This window comes from Cyclopterus lumpus, chromosome 24, assembly GCF_009769545.1.
Source record: "Cyclopterus lumpus isolate fCycLum1 chromosome 24, fCycLum1.pri, whole genome shotgun sequence".
NCBI lineage: Eukaryota > Metazoa > Chordata > Actinopteri > Perciformes > Cyclopteridae > Cyclopterus > Cyclopterus lumpus.
In genome coordinates, this window is record NC_046989.1 from 2149869 (window position 1) to 2169868 (window position 20000).

The 20000-nt window shown below is 41.0% G+C and overlaps 2 protein-coding genes and 1 long non-coding RNA gene across 3 annotated transcripts in view; 1 reads left to right on the forward strand and 2 right to left on the reverse strand.

Annotated features, from left to right (window-relative positions):
• Nucleotides 1-8025: 8025 nt before the first annotated feature.
• On the reverse strand, nt 8026-10305 carry LOC117727839. Its single transcript, XR_004609065.1, has 2 exons — nt 9803-10305; nt 8026-8584 (listed from the first exon to the last, which is right to left on the reverse strand). It is a non-coding gene; the product is annotated as an uncharacterized LOC117727839 (long non-coding RNA).
• Nucleotides 10030-11790, forward strand: LOC117727792 (homeobox protein Nkx-2.4-like). Its single transcript, XM_034528289.1, has 2 exons — nt 10030-10549; nt 11168-11790. The coding sequence occupies exons 1-2, from the start codon at nt 10030-10032 to the stop codon at nt 11788-11790; spliced, it is 1143 nt and encodes a 380-aa protein (XP_034384180.1).
• A 1434-nt stretch (nt 11791-13224) lies between these two features.
• The window catches only part of xrn2 (5'-3' exoribonuclease 2), a 34229-nt gene continuing 27453 nt past the window's right edge, over nt 13225-20000 (reverse strand). Inside the window, exons 29-32 of the mRNA XM_034528343.1 lie at nt 16775-16835; nt 15445-15576; nt 15308-15395; nt 13225-13570 (exon numbers count right to left, since the gene is read on the reverse strand). Coding sequence (XP_034384234.1) covers nt 13508-13570; nt 15308-15395; nt 15445-15576; nt 16775-16835 — 344 coding nt within the window. The 3' untranslated portion in view covers nt 13225-13507. The remainder of the gene's footprint in view (nt 13571-15307; nt 15396-15444; nt 15577-16774; nt 16836-20000) is intronic.

A 20000-nucleotide genomic window follows, 5' to 3' on the forward strand; every position in this document is an offset into this window, starting at 1 on the left:
ATCATCATCATCATCTTCATCTTCATCATGAAGTCTCTTCTAGTTAAAACACATCACTGTGTTCTTCATCATCATCATCATCATCATCTTCATCTTCATCTTCATCTTCAGACGAATGAAATGACATAAAAGTTTGAATAAAAACTAAAGTAATCTTTTGTTTAAGGAATTTATTAAATAAATATCAAAATAAAGAGCGATGCATAATTAAAGAGCGTGAAAGGAAAACAACAATAAAAACTTCTGTTTTAGATTCTGGATTAAATCTAATTTGCAGTAAAATGAATGTTTTCCTTGATTAATAAAACGTTTTTTCTTTCTCTTATTTACAGAATGTTCCTCTACTATCCGTTTCCATATTAAATAAATTATTTATGTATTTTATCATTTTAAAAAGCTAAATTATAGTCTCATTTCATATATTTCTGTTCAAACCAACAACATTTTAAGTTTATCTTTTACGCGTCTCATACTTTAGTGTAAACATATATTGTTCTATCTTTATCTCTTATTCTTTTTATTATTGGGCTTTTGTACATTAAAAAAATATAAAATATATTTTGTTGTCCCTAGCATTGGTAAATAATTAAGTATTTTTCATTAGTGAAGTTTATTTTCTATAATTACAATCTTTAAATAATAATATTTCCTAAATGCAGCAAACATCAAACGTGACGTTCATCTTGCGGCCAGCAGGTGGCAGCAGGCGCTTGATCAAAACAGACGTTTGCACGCGCACACACGCGCACACACGTGAGGACCCTCATTAGCATATCCCCTCCAGCCTCATGATTGATTATTATTCTGACGTTAACCCTAAACACAAGCACGTTGTCCTCACAAATATAGACAAACAACGTGAGAGAAAGTCCACATAAACGTTAATTGTTTCAATAATAATCAGCTGATACTTATTATATTCATTTCATTGACGAAATTTGAGTAGTTTCATGTTTAAAAAAAGTCTTAAAAAGCTTGTCGCTGAAGTTTTTATCAAACAAACAAACAAACAAACAGGAGGAAATAGAACTTGTGTTTTGGGACTATTTTCAGCGGCGGATGAATCCGTGTTTGGTGCTCCAGTGAGTATTTATAAAGGTGCACAGTTAAGCTCATTGATGTGTTTTGTACGTTCAGAAATAATAATAATATAAATAATTGAGTGTAACATGGAATCAAACTGATTATAGAGGAAACTTCAAATCAAATCAAAATATATGCAGAAAAAAGTTTTATTAAGTGACGAATAATAATAATTTAATGCAAATGATGACGGAGCAGACAAACACTAATAAAGAGGAAGACTTTCTTACTATTCTTCTAGGACCAGTAAACAGGAAGTGACCATAAACAGGAAGTGACCACATCTGGACTGAGGAGGGACGTTGGAGACACGTATACTCTACGGTGTCGACCTGTCAATCACCCTGTAACCCCGCCCCTAAAGCACACAAGAGGGAGGAGCAAAGTACAACTGAACAATGTAATTAGACATTTGAAGGTAACTTTCATGAAGTGAAAACACCATAAACTCATGTTTACAATGTTTACTGAGGGAATACAGCAAGAGAAGAGTCATTTATATAGACTTCTATACAACCAGAGGAGTCGCCCCCTGGTGGTCAGGAGAGAGAATGCAGCTTTAACACATGAAGCATAGACTTCTATACAACCAGAGGAGTCGCCCCCTGGCGGTCAGGAGAGAGAATGCAGCTTTAACACATGAAGCATAGACTTCTATACAACCAGAGGAGTCACCCCCTGGTGGCCAGGAGAGAGAATGCAGCTTTAACACATGAAGCATAGACTTCTATACAACCAGAGGAGTCGCCCCCTGGTGGACAGGAGGGAGAATGCAGCTTTAACACATGAAGCATAGACTTCTATACAACCAGAGGAGTCGCCCCCTGGTGGACAAGAGAGAGAATGCAGCTTTAACACATGAAGCATAGACTTCTATACAACCAGAGGAGTCGCCCCCTGGTGGTCAGGAGAGAAAATGCAGCTTTAACACATGAAGCATAGACTTCTATACAACCAGGAGTCGCCCCCTGGTGGTCAGGAGAGCGAATGCAGCTTTAACACATGAAGCATAGACTTCTATACAACCAGAGGAGTCGCCCCCTGGTTGTCAGTAGAGAGAATGCAGCTTTAACACATGAAACATAGACTTCTATACAACCAGAGGAGTCGCCCCCTGGTGGTCAGTAGAGAGAATGCAGCTTTAACACAAGAAGCATATACTTCTATACAACCAGAGGAGTCGCCCCCTGGTGGTCAGGAGAGAGAATGCAGCTTTAACACATGAAGCATAGACTTCTATACAACCAGGAGTCGCCCCCTGGTGGTCAGGAAAGAGAATGCAGCTTTAACACATGAAGCATAGACTTCTATACAACCAGAGGAGCATTCAGAGACTCATTTACACATTTTATTAAATGGAGAAAATAGTTTTTTTTTAAATGTTTTTGAAAATAATTTCTGATTCATGGAGCGAGAACAAGGGATATTTAACATATTAAAACCGTTGACTTCATTCAGTGTTTGGATTTATGCTCTGAATGACATATTAGATTATATAATGCTTAATTTGTATATTTAAAAGTAGAATCTCAGAAATCTCGTAATACAAATAAATAACCATCTTAATGACAATAATCAACTGAGGAAGTTTTTCATGATATTATCAAGTTGTTAATTATTTTACTCAATTCACCTGTAGAGTCTGTTCTTAAAGTCAGATCCATTTAAATGCTTTTTAACGTATAAAAACACTAAAGTAGGAACACAATCTCAATAAAAGTATACATTATATTCAACAAATTAAAACATCACAAGAATTAGATGCAAAACAGAGAAGAAAAATATGTTCAAAAAGGAAAAGACTGACCTCATGATGGCGCTCTGGAGCCACACACACACGCACACACACACACACACACACACACACACACACACACACACACACACACACACACACACACACACACACACACACACACACACACACACACACACACACACACACACACACACACACACACGGCCTTGACCTCCGTCGACCTTCAGACCGACTCGCTGAACGATTTCAGAAGAACACTTCTTCACACACACGTGACCTTTGACCTTTACCGCACGGTAACAGGTCTTTTGTCCCTGACACACGTCACCGTGATCCATAAACAAACACATCCCATAAGTCAGCTGACGGCTTGAATGAAGGGAACTGTAAATAAAATAAAACAATGAAGATAAACAATGATGATAAATGTTTTTCTTTCATTGAATCTGTGTTTGTTTTTAGTGAATTTGAGGAAAAGTGTGTTATGTGAAGGGTTAAGACGTTATAGGTTGTGTTAAATAAACATATTTAAAAAACCTTCATGGTTGTCTTTCAATACGAGCGGACTTATAATATTACTAATAATAATAATGCATTATAATTTACTCAGGTTTAAAAACTACAATAAACTAATATGTTTAATAAAGTTTATTAAAGAGTAAAGAACTAAGTGAACATGACGTTTATGACCTGAATAAAGATAATAAAGATTCCTATTATTAAGGTTATTATTCAGAAAGAGACAAAAGGAAATAGTTCACGAGACATTTTAGTTGTCCTTCTCCCTCTTATTGTGAATGTTTCTCAGGAGCCAGCTGGTCCAGGCCTCCCGGCCCCCCCGACCCCCCCAGGATGAAGTGGGCTTCCTTCTGGAGAGGCGTTCAGGGACCCAGCTGCTTGGCCTAATGCTCCTCCAGAGAGCTGAGGATTAAACTGAGGGGAGAGGGAGAACCAGAGTCTGCAGGACAAGGAGAAAGGAGGCAAAGGGGGAGGAAACGAGGCAAAGGGGGAGGAAACGAGAAAGGAGGCAAAGGGGGAGGAAACGAGAAAGGAGGCAAAGGGGGAGGAAATGAGAAAGGAGGCAAAGGGGGAGGAAACGAGGCAAAGGGCTAGGAAACGAGAAAGGAGGCAAAGGGGGAGGAAATGAGAAAGGAGGCAAAGGGGGAGGAAACGAGGCAAAGGGCTAGGAAACGAGAAAGGAGGCGAAGGGGGAGGAAACGAGGCAAAGGGCTAGGAAACGAGAAAGGAGGCAAAGGGGGAGGAAATGAGGCAAAGGGCTAGGAAACGAGAAAGGAGGCAAAGGGGGAGGAAATGAGAAAGGAGGCAAAGGGGGAGGAAACGAGGCAAAGGGCTAGGAAACGAGAAAGGAGGCAAAGGGGGAGGAAATGAGGCAAAGGGCTAGGAAACGAGAAAGGAGGCAAAGGGGGAGGAAATGAGAAAGGAGGCAAAGGGGGAGGAAACGAGGCAAAGGGCTAGGAAACGAGAAAGGAGGCAAAGGGGGAGGAAATGAGAAAGGAGGCAATGGGGGAGGAAACGAGGCAAAGGGCTAGGAAACGAGAAAGGAGGCAAAGGGGGAGGAAATGAGAAAGGAGGCAAAGGGGGAGGAAACGAGGCAAAGGGCTAGGAAACGAGAAAGGAGGCAAAGGGGGAGGAAACGAGAAAGGAGGCAAAGGGGGAGGAAACGAGAAAGGAGGCAAAGGGGGAGGAAATGAGAAAGGAGGCAAAGGGGGAGGAAACGAGGCAAAGGGCTAGGAAACGAGAAAGAAGGCAAAGGGGGAGGAAATGAGAAAGGAGGCAAAGGGGGAGGAAACGAGGCAAAGGGCTAGGAAACGAGAAAGGAGGCGAAGGGGGAGGAAACGAGGCAAAGGGCTAGGAAACGAGAAAGGAGGCGAAGGGGGAGGAAACGAGGCAAAGGGCTAGGAAACGAGAAAGGAGGCAAAGGGGGAGGAAATGAGGCAAAGGGCTAGGAAACGAGAAAGGAGGCAAAGGGGGAGGAAATGAGAAAGGAGGCAAAGGGGGAGGAAACGAGGCAAAGGGCTAGGAAACGAGAAAGGAGGCAAAGGGGGAGGAAATGAGGCAAAGGGCTAGGAAACGAGAAAGGAGGCAAAGGGGGAGGAAATGAGAAAGGAGGCAAAGGGGGAGGAAACGAGGCAAAGGGCTAGGAAACGAGAAAGGAGGCAAAGGGGGAGGAAATGAGAAAGGAGGCAAAGGGGGAGGAAACGAGGCAAAGGGCTAGGAAACGAGAAAGGAGGCAAAGGGGGAGGAAATGAGAAAGGAGGCAAAGGGGGAGGAAACGAGGCAAAGGGCTAGGAAACGAGAAAGGAGGCGAAGGGGGAGGAAACGAGGCAAAGGGCTAGGAAACGAGAAAGGAGGCGAAGGGGGAGGAAATGAGAAAGGAGGCAAAGGGGGAGGAAACGAGGCAAAGGGCTAGGAAACGAGAAAGGAGGCAAAGGGGGAGGAAACGAGGCAAAGGGCTAGGAAACGAGAAAGGAGGCAAAGGGGGAGGAAATGAGAAAGGAGGCAAAGGGCTAGGAAACGAGAAAGGAGAAAGGAGGCAAAGAGGGAGGAAACGAGGCAAAGGGCTAGGAATCGAGAAAGGAGAAAGGAGGCAAAGGGGGAGGAAACGAGAAAGGAGGCAAAGGGGGAGGAAACGAGGCAAAGGTCTAGGAAACGAGAAAGGAGGAAGGAGGCAAAGGGGGAGGAAACGAGAAAGGAGGCAAAGGGGGAGGAAACGAGAAAGGAGGCAAAGGGGGAGGAAACGAGGCAAAGGTCAAGGAAACGAGAAAGGAGGAAGGAGGCAAAGGGGGAGGAAACGAGGCAAAGGTCAAGGAAACGAGAAAGGAGGAAGGAGGCAAAGGGGGAGGAAACGAGGCAAAGGTCTAGGAAACAAGAAAGGAGGAAGGAGGCAAAGGGGGAGGAAACGAGGCAAAGGTCTAGGAAACAAGAAAGGAGGAAGGAGGCAAAGGGGGAGGAAACGAGGCAAAGGTCAAGGAAACGAGAAAGGAGGAAGGAGGCAAAGGGGGAGGAAACGAGGCAAAGGTCTAGGAAACGAGAAAGGAGGCAAAGGGGGAGGAAACGAGGCAAAGGGCTAGGAAACGAGAAAGGAGGCAAAGGGGGAGGAAACGAGGCAAAGGGCTAGGAAACGAGAAAGGAGGCAAAGGGGGAGGAAATGAGAAAGGAGGCAAAGGGCTAGGAAACGAGAAAGGAGAAAGGAGGCAAAGAGGGAGGAAACGAGGCAAAGGGCTAGGAAACAAGAAAGGAGAAAGGAGGCAAAGGGGGAGGAAACGAGAAAGGAGGCAAAGGGGGAGGAAATGAGAAAGGAGGCAAAGGGGGAGGAAACGAGAAAGGAGGCAAAGGGCTAGGAAACGAGAAAGGAGGCAAAGGGGGAGGAAACGAGAAAGGAGGCAAAGGGCTAGGAAACGAGGCAAAGGGCTAGGAAACGAGAAAGGAGGCAAAGGGGGAGGAAACGAGGCAACGGGCTAGGAAACGAGAAAGGAGAAAGGAGGCAAAGGGGGAGGAAACGAGAAAGGAGGCAAAGGGGGAGGAAACGAGAAAGGAGGCAAAGGAGGAGGAAACGAGGCAAAGGGCTAGGAAACGAGAAAGGAGGCAAAGGGCTAGGAAACGAGACAAAGGGCTAGGAAACGAGAAAGGAGGCAAAGGGGGAGGAAACGAGGCAAAGGGCTAGGAAACGAGAAAGGAGAAAGGAGGCAAAGGGGGAGGAAACGAGAAAGGAGGCAAAGGGGGAGGAAACGAGAAAAATATACTATATACCTCTATATAAAGTATAAAGTAGCATAAATACATAAAGTACCTTTATAATTGTGTACTTGAGTAATCAGACAAACACACAAACAACCAAAGAAAACATTTAATTACTAACAGATTGTGTATTTATTGCAAATATGGAAAAGTTCAGTCGGTAAAACCGGTTTTCGCCGGTTCTTCAGAATTTATATTAACTTTTAATTTAGTTTTTTATTCATTTTGAAAGAAGACTTTCAAACATAAGTTTCTCAATAAAAGAGGAAAACTTCCCCAAATTATCTCTAAAGTTTGTAGAAATACACAAAGTTAGATTTAGTGAAAGGTCACTTTTAATTATTCTACCACTCATTTAAAATCAATATCTAGAGGCCTTATTTCCATAATGTAAAATTGTATGTAATTATTTAACTTTTCTGGAGTTTACTAAATCAAAAACAAATCATTATGATAAATAAATAAATAAATTATTTGAGCTTTGATGAAACCAAAGATTTAAATGATATTCTTAAATTTATAAAAATTAAAACGGCTCAGATTCATAATTGAAATCCAGTTCCCAGATGTTTGTAAATTAAGTTAAAAATATTTAATAAAACACTTTAAAGTGTTTTGTGTCTTGCTGCAAATAAATAATTAACCTAAAGACAAAAGAACTGATTAAGTCTCATTTGTTATATTTTTTATTATCATTATTTTAAAAAGCAGTTGTTGAACAACAAGAATTAAGTTCAGCTTCAGTCTTTTATAAAATAAAGACTCGGCTTCATAAATATCGTCTCTCAGAGCTTTAAAAAGTTTAATATTTCCTTTAAAAACCGACTGCAGGTCAAATTTAAACTGTGTATAAAACTGCTGAAATCAGCAAATAAATATGTATTTATGGATTATATATTTACGGATTTAAGTACAAAATAAACGCCAACGCAAAAAAAAGAGAACCCCACAAACATTAACATCTAGTATCTAAAAATAATAATAAAACCACTTAAAATCTACAATATGATGGTAATATCATGATATAATGTTTAAATGCATCATTTATAATGTAATGCAATATTAAACGGTTAATACTGTATTGATCAGAGGCAACATATAGTACACAGAATATAATGTAATATAATTAATTCACCTTGAACTCATTAGACAATAAAAGTCCTGATGGAACTTAATATTATACCATAAATTAAGTAATTAAAAAGAGACATTATTTATGAAGAATAAAATACCCTTTGAGCTACAAATATTTCACCATAAACTCATTAGACAGGATTTAAGAGACATAAATGTTATATATTGTATTATAACATTACAAAGACCATAAACTAACTTCACACACACACACACACACTTTAACGCTTACATTTTTTATTTTTTTTATATCAACACAAAGTCATGAATCAGGAGCAGAGATTAGAAAGTAACTTTAGAGGCAGATTTAATAAAAGTTAACATGAAGTGACTTTAAATCATAATCATATAAATCATAAAGCGATAAGAGTTAAAAAAACATCTAAGTAGAATGAATTCACCTTAAACTATTATTGTTGTAACGTTGCTAAAAAGCTTTTCGTTATTATAAAGTTATTAAAGAACAGCAGAGACATAAATCAGTTCAACAATATACTTTGTAAAGTCCATATAGAATTATTATAACTATAAGATACATCAGAGAAACGTCGCTTAGAATTAATTCACCTTAAACTCATGTTTAACAGACAATAGTAACATTTATAAAAAGCTCCTTTAAGATATATTCATATATATATATGAATAAAGATACTAATAATGACTTAAAGGCCTTGCAGCTGTAATTAATTCACCTTGAACATGACCACTAAACATCTGTAAATCTGCTCCACGAGGATTCATTTAGTCCCCGGTGTGTTTCCGGTCCGTCCCGCCCGGTTCCCCCCTCTCAAAGCCCGCAGCAGCCGCTCTGAGCCCCGGGGCGACGCTCCGCGGAGGTCCCGGTGGCTCCTGCAGCCGAACGGTTCACCGGAGAAGAAGAAGAATGAGAAATAAAAGGAGTTTAAAAAAATCGCTTTCTATCGGACCTCGGGAGGAAAAAGAAAACCTCCAGGGAGCACGTGGGGTGACGTGAGGTGACGTCAGGTGACGTGGAGCAGCAGGTCAGCAGGTGATTGGCTGCTCGGACATTTCACGTTGAACTAAAAAAATAAAAGTGCTTTATATAATTATTAGTTAAAGAGAAACCTGAAAATACACCGAGTGAAACTTTTACAGGAACATATTTTATTAATTAAATTAATTTCATTAATGAAAGAAGTCTTCTGGATCTTTACTATATTACTTAATTAATGCACCTAAGAAAGTCATTTATTTTAATGACTTATTAATGAATAACGTTAATATTACAAGATTATCTGTTTTGTTTTTATCGGAATGTCGAGTTCATTAAACTTTTGCTAGAATTAGACAGAAATATATAAAATAAATAGAACCTATATAATACATGATTATAGATTAATAAAGTACCGTGGGTTAAAAAAGAAAACAAAAAGATTATTTTGTTTTTACTACACGAGCATTAAATTATCGGCTAAATAAACCTGATTAATAATATATTTCGGTGAATTAATTATAAAACATTCATTTACGCTGAAAAAAAAGTTATTTGCTGTAAAAACTTAATGTTAACATCAACAAAGTTTATTAAAAATATATCTTCACAATTAGTAAAGAAAAACTAAACGTTCCGTCTTCAGGACCAGAAAACAAAAGTTTTTCTGGATCTATTTGTTGATGGAAAGTTAAATAACTTAAAATAACTTCGTAAATTTAATAAAACTGCAGATCCTCGTGCGTGTGATTGAAAATGAAAGACCTAACACACGTATGCGCGCGCACAAAAAATAAAACAAATAAATTAAAATAGTCACGGCAGATGGAAAAATGTAAATATATTAAATTAAAAGTTAGTCATTTTGAACAAAAAGGTTTCCAATACGTAAATAAAGTAAAATATGTAACTTTTAAAGATGCTATACTAATATTAAAGTCTACATTCTAAACCAGCTCGTCATTAATTACATTATTATTATTATTATATATCAGCGTTTTAAAAGAGTGAATTCATCGGAGTGAAGCTCCACTAACACCATGTGTGCCTCCGCGTGTCTCGTTCGGGTCAAACCTTCATGAAGAAAGTAGGTCCAAACCATTTTCTCCACTTACCTCTAATGTCAATTGCCTTTTGTTAGCTGCGCGCGCGCGCGTCGCTCCGCCCCTCCGCGTGCGCGTTGGGAGGCTCGTCTCCTCCTTCGCAGCCGACCAGCTGGACTTCTTTCCCAGGGAGACGGAGCAGCGCACGCAGCCGGAGGGAGGGAGGGGGACGCAGGCAGAGAGCCGCCGGACCAAGACCCGGACCACATCCAGCCACAAGCACGGGGGGCGTCCGCACCATGTCCTTCAGCCCAAAGCACTCCACCCCCTTCTCAGTCATCGACATTTTGAGCCCGATGGAGGACAGCTACCGGAGGTTCGGAGGCATGGATCTCGCCGCGGGGAGCCTCGGGTCCCAGCTGGGCGCCTACCGGCAGCCGCAAGTCTCCCAGCCCGGTACGCAGCATCATCAGTACCACCATCACCACCCGGCCGAGCAGCAGCAGCAGCAGCAGCCGCCTCATCTCCATCACCACCACCACCATCACCATCACCACCTGTCCTCCGCCTCTTCATCCTCATCCTCCTCCTCTTCCTCAGCAGCCGCAGCCGCCGCCGCACTGGGACCCGCAGGGCCCTACCACCACCACCACCACCACGCGCCCCACGGGGTGCCGCAGTTCTCCGGGGCCGTCGGAGGGTTCTGCAACGGCGGCATCGGGAACGTTGGAGACCTGCAGTCCTACCAGGAGACGGCGAGGAGCGGCGGCGGCGGCGCGGCGGCGTGGTACGGGAACCCGGAGCCCCGGTACCCGACAAGTAAGAGGGGCTTCTGATAAAAGTTTGTTTTTTAATATAAATTACATTTATAAAAAATAAATACATTTAAAAAAAAAACGTGGTCTGCACAGAAAAGAAGTTAAACGTTCTTCAAATGAGATTAAAGTGACATTTCACTGATTATTTATTATCTCCCCCTTTTAAGGATTAAAACAGTCATCAGAATTACATTTAATCACTTTAATAATCGAATTGAACGTTAAAGTATTTGTGGATTAAATAACGCAACAGCATTTTGAATAATTATTAAGTGACCACAACGTTAATGGTACTCCATAATGATATAAAATGTTTAACTCATGATACACATTATTATAAAGCTATTATAATAATAAATAAATAAATAGATTATAGTTTTGCTTCGATAACTGATTTATAAAACTAAGGTTAACGGCACATTTAGACGTTTAGTTTCCAGAGTTCCTTTGGTTATTTAATATTTTCTAATTATATATAAGTGTATTTTATTTTTTTAAACAAGCCATTACATTTCTCAAGGCCGTGAAATATTTAGTTATTTAGCATAATTAATAATATCATAAATTAAATCAGCGAGCTCTTTTTTTTTTTTATCCCAACGATGATTCCTGTGCTTAGTCTCCAGGTACATGGGCCCCTCCGCCGGGATGAACATGTCCGGGATGGTGGGCAGCTTCTCCGGGATGGACGCGGCCGCCAAGTCCATGGTGACGCTGCACTCCGCTCCGCGGAGGAAGCGGCGCGTGCTCTTCTCGCAGGCGCAGGTGTACGAGCTGGAGCGGCGCTTCAAGCAGCAGAAGTACCTGTCCGCCCCGGAGAGGGAGCACCTGGCCGGGCTGATCCACCTCAGCCCGAACCAGGTCAAGATCTGGTTCCAGAACCACCGCTACAAGCTGAAGCGGCAGACCAAGGACAAGCAGCCGCCGCAGCAAGACGGGAGCGGCGGAGGCGTGTGCGCGACGACCCACCGCTCCTCCTCCGCGTCCCCGGTCCTCTCCAAGAACGGCAAGGGCTGCCAGAGCGACTCTAGCGGCTCCAACCACACCGGGAACCGACAGGCCAGCGCGGGGGAGGTCATGGCGGTGAACCAGCTGTCGTCCACCGAGGAGCTGGACGATTTGTCCCCGAGTCCGCCGCTCGGATTGCACGGTCAGATCCACATGACGCAGACGGACGCGGCGCTAATCGAGTACACGAACAGCATGATCGGCTCCAATCTACTGTACGGGAGGACTTGGTAGGGACCACCGGAAGGAGGCCGCTCCGGGACCGGGCCTGGGGACCTCATTCCCGAGTTGGATGTTTTTTTACATTTTTTTTTAGGAGAACCGGCTGGACGACAAAAACAAACGCACCACTTTTTGTATTTTCTCTCCGTGCGTAAAGCTCTGGTTCCTTTACGCACGGAGGGACTCTCCAGACCCTCCGTGGGGTCGAGTAATAAAGCTCTGGTTCCTTTACGCACGGAGGGACTCACCAGACTCTCCGTGGGGTCGAGTAATAAAGCTCTGGTTCCTTTACGCGCGGAGGGACCCTCCAGACTCTCCGTGGGGTCGAGTAATAAAGCTCTGGTTCCTTTACGCACGGAGGGACTCACCAGACCCTCCGTGGGGTCGAGTAATAAAGCTCTGGTTCCTTTACGCGCGGAGGGACCCTCCAGACTCTCCGTGGGGTCGAGTAATAAAGCTCTGGTTCCTTTACGCACGGAGGGACTCACCAGACTCTCCGTGGGGTCGAGTAATAAAGCTCTGGTTCCTTTACGCACGGAGGGACTCACCAGACCCTCCGTGGGGTCGAGTAATAAAGCTCTGGTTCCTTTACGCGCGGAGGGACTCTCCAGACTCTCCGTGGGGTCGAGTAATAAAGCTCTGGTTCCTTTACGCGCGGAGGGACCCTCCAGACTCTCCGTGGGGTCGAGCAATAAGGTGCAAACAAACTGTACATTGGATCCTGAATGTTAATAATGTATTTTCTTCCTTATTCAAAAACGAAATATGTTTTTTTTTTTTTTTTTTTAAACTGCTGCTGCGTTTTAAAACCAGAAAATCGGACTCGAGGGTATTCAGGACGAGGCACGCGCACGGTGCTTCCCATTCATCGACACCACTAATTAAATTATTGCAGGTTTCATGAAGTAATTAGAAAGTGAAGCAATAGAGAAGGAACAATAACCTACGGACGTTTCTTGGTTTGGAATCAAACGAAGTGAGAAATATTTTTCATTGGAGGTAAAAAATAAATCAATAAATATTCTTTTTTGTCACAATTTTCTTTCCAATATTGAATAAATGATATTTTCGTTTTGAACATTTCAAATGCTTTTTGTTTTATTTCTGGAGTCTGAAGCATTTTTTTTTTAGTGTATAAAATGATATTAGAAGCAATAACAATATTGAGTGTTTACAGAATGTAAATCTGAAATATCTCTTTTCACTTTGTGAAGAAATCGAGTTTTTATTAAAAGTGACTTTTTAAAGTGTTTTCTTTTTTTAAGTGAAAGTAAAATAAAAATGTGGAAAAAAAGAAATCCTTTATAGATGAGAAGAAATCTTGATTCCATCTGGAGTTTTATTAAAAAGAAGACTTTTTAAGTGAAAGTAAAATTTGAAATAAAAAGAAATCTTTTATAGACGAGATTATTCCTGTAAAAAAAAAAAAAAAAGTATAATCCCAACGCCGCTATTATTCTTTTATTACACGTTTTAGTTACTTTTTTTGTTGTTTTTTAAACACATTGCAGAGATCCGTCTCAAAAATAAACTCCGGGACAGTTCGTCCTCGACTCACTCGTCTTGCACAAGTTTTACAGGCCCTTTGTCTTAAAAACACAAGTTACATCGTACAGGTACTTTAGGAAAAAAACACTAATTCAATTGTAAAAGACGACAATAAAATGAAAATAAAATAAAATGAAAATAGCCCCCCCCCCCCCCCTGAAAGTCCAACATTACTTTGAGTTTAATTCCACTCGTATCTTCTGGATGGAGGCGGAGCAGGGTACCCTCTTCCAGAGCTGTAGCCCTGAAACACACATTATTACATTAGAACATCAATAAAATCATCTTTATTTTAATAATCATACAAACGTGATCGAGGTCATTCATTTCATCTTTTTCAAGGATTTGACCGTTTTATAAAAAAAAAATCTTGGTCACATTTCCTTCACATGGATTAAAACAATAAATCCATTTATTTATACAGAAAGAGTCAAATAAAAATAATTTTAAGATCCCCAAATCAAATCTTAATAAAGAGCTGTTCTTATGTTGGAATAAAAACAATCTAAAATGTTATATTTGTGTTTCAAACCAAACTTTATTTCTTTGTGATTCCTTCAGGATTTAATACTTGTCAAATTTAGCTATTTTAAAATGTTTTATTTTTGTCATTTGGAGCCACTTTCCAATTAAAAAGGTTTACTGTTTTCTGATGTTTAACCCGTTAGTGCCCAAATATATTTTTGTGTGACAGTACAAGTTGGAATTCTCTTCAAAAGTCAGGATTTTATGGAAAACAAAGAACACAAAAGATTAGAACAAATAAATAAAAACATTTAATACTAAAAAGGTCTTTTGGACTATTTCTATCCTAAAATAGATTTTGAAAGAACAATTCAGCAGATTTGTCTCTTTCAAACTAAAATAAAAAACATCCAAAAGAAATAAACGATTTCAGTAAATTCCATTTACCTCCATTGATTTTGGGGAGATGGAAGAATAAAACATTTCTAAAACTGTGGATAGAAATCTCTGGTAATTAAAATAAGTTATCGTTTGTTTATCTAATGGCAATTATTACAAATATATTGCATTTCATATTTCAAACACTGAACTTTTTCTCGGTCACCTCAAAGTTAGAATTAAAGCATAAAACTTTGAGACTCGTCAAACTTTTTAAGCCGCTCGGTTTTAATGTTTAAACTGTTTTATTCAAATAAAATAAAAAGGTTTCTAATATTTGGATTTGATGCTCTTCTGTTTTTTACGTGATTATCCTGTAAAGTGGATTTGTGGGTTTTACAGGAAAAAAAGGAAGCTTTTTTTGTCTTTTATAGACAATTAATTGATTAATAAAATAAAATCAGTTGACAAATAATCAGACTTAAATAAAAAAAATAAAAAATGTAAAAAAACTAGAGTATCAAATGGTCAGATTTAAGTCTGCAAACCAAAATGTTTACCAACGGAAAAAAGAAGTTTGATTCATTTCAAAACCGGTTCATTGAACTGGGAGCACTGGTTCAGCGTCAGCCAATCAGAAGGCTTCATGAAGCTCTTCAAGACTTTAGAAAAGTTTTTAATTACGCAACACGCTGAAGATGAAACTGTGACTCCGCCCACAGCTACTCAGCACGGGGTAACCCACAGTAACAGTCACCATGGCAACCATTTTGAGGAATTGGCAACCAACTCTGGGCATTTAGTTTTTATTATATATTTATTTCACCATATATATATATATATATATATATATATATATATATATATATATATATATAAAGAATTATATACATTTTTTTATTTTTATTTAATCACCATTTATTATAATTTAATTAATATAATAATATTTAACCAACAAAAAGAGAAAGTGCAGTTTTATATTTTGATTTAAAAAACTTCAATAATTGTGTGCTTATATTTTTATCACTAATCCGACTTTTGTCTGCTTTAAAATCACTCTAAACATATCCGGTGCCCCCCCCCCCCCCCCCCATATCTCCATGGGGGGGGGGGGGGCCACCAGAAGCCGACTCCTCACCTGGTGCTGCTGGCCCCGGTTGTCCCGGCGGTCGTCTCTACGATCTCGCCACTCCTCTCTGCGGCCATCGAAGCGCTGCTGGTAGCCGGCCCCCGGCGCTGACGCCCCCCCGCCCGGCGTCGAGGCCCCCCCCCCCCCCTCCTCCTCCTCCTCCTCCCGGTCCGCGGCTCGCGTTCTGCTGGTACGACGACTGCTGCGACTGCACGGCCCGATCCCAACCGTGACCTCCGCCTCGACCCCCGTACGACTGCTGCTGCTGCTGCTGCTGCCTGGAGGCGGACGTCGAAACACGGTTCAATACACTTATAGCAACGTGAGGAAGAGGAAGAGGAAGAGCGTGCAGCTGCCGACCGCCATCATTTGATGTGAAGATCAAAAGATTAAATTATTGAGGTAATTGATTAAGCTTCGATTGATCGGTTCCTCGCTCCTCCAACGAGACTTTTTATTATTGGAAACGTCAGTTTCACTTTGTGACGAACATGTTTTTCTCTTTTCTGAAGTTTTGTCTTCATTTTTAATAAAAACATCGAACTGCGGCTCTGAACAATAAACTAAATAAAATACAGTTTAAAAGATAGAAAATCGTGACTTTCTGATTCTAGAAGTTTAGATGTATCCACGTTTGGAGAACTTCCATCCAACATAGAAGCTCCTGCACCTTCTGATCCCTAAAAATAAATAAATCCGGCGTTTACCGAGGGATCGAGCTCGAGGAGAGAAAAACCTCTCTGGGGGGGGGGGGGGGGGGGGGTCGGCACGCCATGGCGCTCCAAAAAAGAAAAAAGAAGTGTCAATGCAACAGTGATATTAAAAGTAACAAAAGAAGAGAGAAGGCACTAAGAGCCCCCCCCCCATCCCTCATTACTGAACCATGTCACACTCTGGCCGGCGCCAGTAATCCCCTCTCCTCCAAGTTCGGTCCGGTCCCGAGCAGCTAAAGAAACTGTTTTCACTCGCCCGCTAATAACCACTGACCCCCCCGAGGCGACTCGGAGCCACAATGGGGCCCCGAGAAGTTGAACCCGGAGAACCTGATTAGGACTCGGGACCCGGAATCAAACACCGCGCGGCCTCCGGCGGCGTTAGCGACGCCTCATTAAGCTGCACAAACCTCCTCCAGATAAATTTGTTTTAGAGCAACGGGGGAAAAAATAAAATCTTAATTCAGAAGCAGTAGCCCCCCCCCCCCCCCCCTCCTCCTCAGGCAGAGCAGTGGAGGAGAAAGGCTGAAACGAGAACCACCAAACAGGGCCGTGACACCTTTAATGCACCGAGTCAAAAAGAAAAAAGGGTGAAGTTTGAGGAAAAGGATGTTGAATTAAATTAAAAAAAATTATATAAAATCAAACCAACTCTCTAAAGAGGCCGATGAAGTCCACGAAAACAACGTAACAAAAGATTAAATCATATATATATATATTTTTTCTCCTTTTAAACTGTAATCTCACCAGGAGCAGCACTCACCTCGGGTACTGGGGCTGCTGGAAGGAGGGCGGCGCTCCCAGCAAGCTGTTGGGCCTGGAATCTACGGAGGACAAAAGACGACATGTTCACGAGAGCTTCTGCAGACTTCAGCTTCGAGGTTTGAGGAAGAAGCAGAGGAAACGAGGACGGAGAGCAATTTAACCTCTTTTTAAAGTGGGCGACAATAGGAGCAAAAAAAAAATACGTGAAGCTTCACCAGTTGATTCCTTAAATTAAAGACGGTTATTTGTTCCATTAAAGTTTGGGAAAAGTTGTGTTTTATTTAATGTTAACGTGCGGTTGATTTGGGAGACAAAGCAGTAAAATAAACAGCCGAGTGGGTATTTAGGATGTTTTCTTTGGGAGTAAAACAGACGTAAATCTCCTTCACACGTGATGAAACCGTCAGAACGGAGCAGATCGTTTTGGTTTCGGTTTATTTGAGAAAACAGGATCATAAATAAAAATTTTAAAAACACTTCACATCGTCGAAGATCCTCCAGTTTCATTGTTTAAAAGCCAAAAAAAACCTGAACACTAATTAACCCAATATATATGTATTTAAAAAAACAAGATGAAATACCAACTATTTAATTTCCCCGTCACGGACGCAGAACGGATCGGTTGTCACGATAAAGCGAAGCGCAGTCGGCGGCCGGCGAGGGAGGCGGGCGGCGCCGCATTTGCATTTTTTTGTTCAGAAAATGAAATAAGCATTCAGCCGGCAGCATTGTGGACGCCTCAAGTACCCCGGTTCCATCGCCGCGGGTCCTTCACAAAGACACACTTAAAAAAAAAAAAAAAAAAGAAAATTGGAGCTAACGGCTTCTTCCAGATTCACCGTTGCCAAGGCGATGACCAGCTGCGAGCCGCGGACTTGTTTGTTTATAGGGGGCAGGCCGGCTGAGTGGCTCGGCTCAGGGGGGGTGAAGGGTGGTGGTGGGGCGGGGGGGGGGGGGGGGATGGGGGGGCACCCACAAACCTGGAGAGGAGTTGCTGTGAAAACTATCAACGGGCTGTGTGCGACCAAACATTTGATTGATTGATATATATATATATAATTTTTATATTAAATATTATTTTAATACGTTGATGATTTCACTTTTGTAGTTTTCTTTTTTGCGTCAGCGGAAACAGTCAATCTATTTCCCATCAGCCCCGGGCTGTGTTAAAAGTGTTAATTAGCTTAGCATGCTAACATGATGTTAGCATTTAGCTCAAAGCACAACATCAGAGCTGTTAGCATCGCCGTGGACCCCAATAAGTCTTTGAAGTCGATCTTTTAAAAAGCTAAAACGGGCGATTTTTATTTTTTAAACATTAAAAATAGTTTTACTGTAGAAACAAAGTTTACAACACAGGTGCATTGTGGGTCACATAAATGTTTCACTGAAACTGGTTTTGAGATCAAGATTTGACAAAAGAAAAGCTCTCCACTAGAATCCTATTTATATTAATTAGCTGGAAGTTGAATAAGGGAATAAAATGTCAAACCACCTGAAGATTAAAGATGATAGAAAACCAAATATCACGACGGGCCAAAACTTTGGAGACTCGAGCATTTTGGAACTCACAAAAAATCCCTTAAACTGGAATAATGCACCGAAATAATCTGTTTTAAGAGCCGATAACTTATAAAAAAAAAAAAGGCACAATTAGCAGCCAGCAGGCGGACTGCTGTCGGCACGTCATCATTTTGTTTTTTGTCATTCAGTTTTCATGTTTGATTATCTCCTCCGCCAACAAACTTTAAGTGGACCACCCAGTCGGGCTCCAATTATAACTCCGCAACACTCCGGTCTCCCCCCTCCCCCCCCCACGATGCCTCAAAAGAGAGAATTACAAGTGGACACCTGTCAATCTCCTTAATTAACAATGATCTGAAAGTGTATAGACCTCCAGTCTGCGGCCGGACAAAAGCCAACAAAGGATTACGCCTTAAATCCTTAAAACACGCTGCGGCAACTGTATTAGGGTTGAGTTGGGGGGATTACGACCGCCATAAACAACTAAACGTCGCTCTCGCCGACTCTTTGCAATTAGTTCAGCGACTGTTTGACTGTAAGGAGGACGCCAACTTTACAAACCCCCCCCAAAAAAACACATTTTTAGATTTTTAGGAACGATTAAAAACCTTCGACGCCGCGTTTGAGGGAAATCAGAAAGAATCGTTTGGTCCATTTCTAAAAAAAAAAAAAACCAGCTGATGAACTCTGAACCAAAAACAACCGGAGAACAAGATAAGAAAATGTGTAATTGGTTTAAACGCTTTTGGCACATTTTCCAGGCGTGAAGTGTTATTTTATTCTAATAAATATTGTTCAAAGCGTTCAACATTGTTCCACTCTTTAAGATTTCTGTTCAATAAAACTATTTAAATTTCTGGAAGTCAAATCTTTCGAATATCTTCTGACCTCCAACAGTAAAACGTTCTGTTCCTTAAATAAAATAAAATAAAATAAAATAAAATAAAATAATAAATAAAATAAAATAAAATAATAAATAAAATAAATAAAATAAATAAAATAAATAAAATAAATAAAATAAATAAAATAAATAAAATAAATAAAATAAATAAAATAAATAAAATAAATAAAATAAATAAAATAAATAAAATAAATAAAATAAATAAAATAAATAAAATAAATAAAATAAATAAAATAAATAAAATAAATAAAATAAATAAAATAAATAAAATAAATAAAATAAATAAAATAAATAAAATAAAAAGCGACTTGGCATTTGGAGAACGAAAAGATCGTCCTGTAGTTTTAAAAGAAGTAAATTAAAAAGGTTTCATATAACTCTGGTGTGTACGGCGCCTCCTGGCCATCGAGCGCCGCCATTATGTGCCGCTGTCCCCCCTGAAGTGCTTCGGGGGGGGGGGGGGGCTCATCAGCCGCTGGATGAATCCGTTACTTTGCAGCCACGGTTATAATGTCGGTGTCAAAAAAAAGACAATAATGGCCGCCAGCAGAGACTCCCAGGCTGGTTATTTAAACGCCTAAAAAAAAAAAAAGGCCCCGCGGCGCGTTTCAGAGGCGGCGTGTTGACACATCACCGCAGGAGGTAGCGGGCGCCGTCAAAAGGGGGAAGTTAAATTTGGTTTCAACCCTCTTCAGAGCGCATCACACCCAATCAAACGGGGTCCTCCCGGATGCTTTTATCAGAGGGGGGGGGGGGGGGGGGGGGGGCACTGTGTCCAGCGGAGCCACTCCAACAGTCT

Coding starts and splice junctions, on each gene's coding strand:
- LOC117727792 (XM_034528289.1), top strand. CDS start 10,030: ATGTCCTTCAGCCCAAAGCACTCCACCCCCTTCTCAGTCATCGACATT. Junction 10,550..11,167: donor GGAGCCCCGGTACCCGACAA/GTAAGAGGGGCT, acceptor TCCTGTGCTTAG/TCTCCAGGTACATGGGCCCC.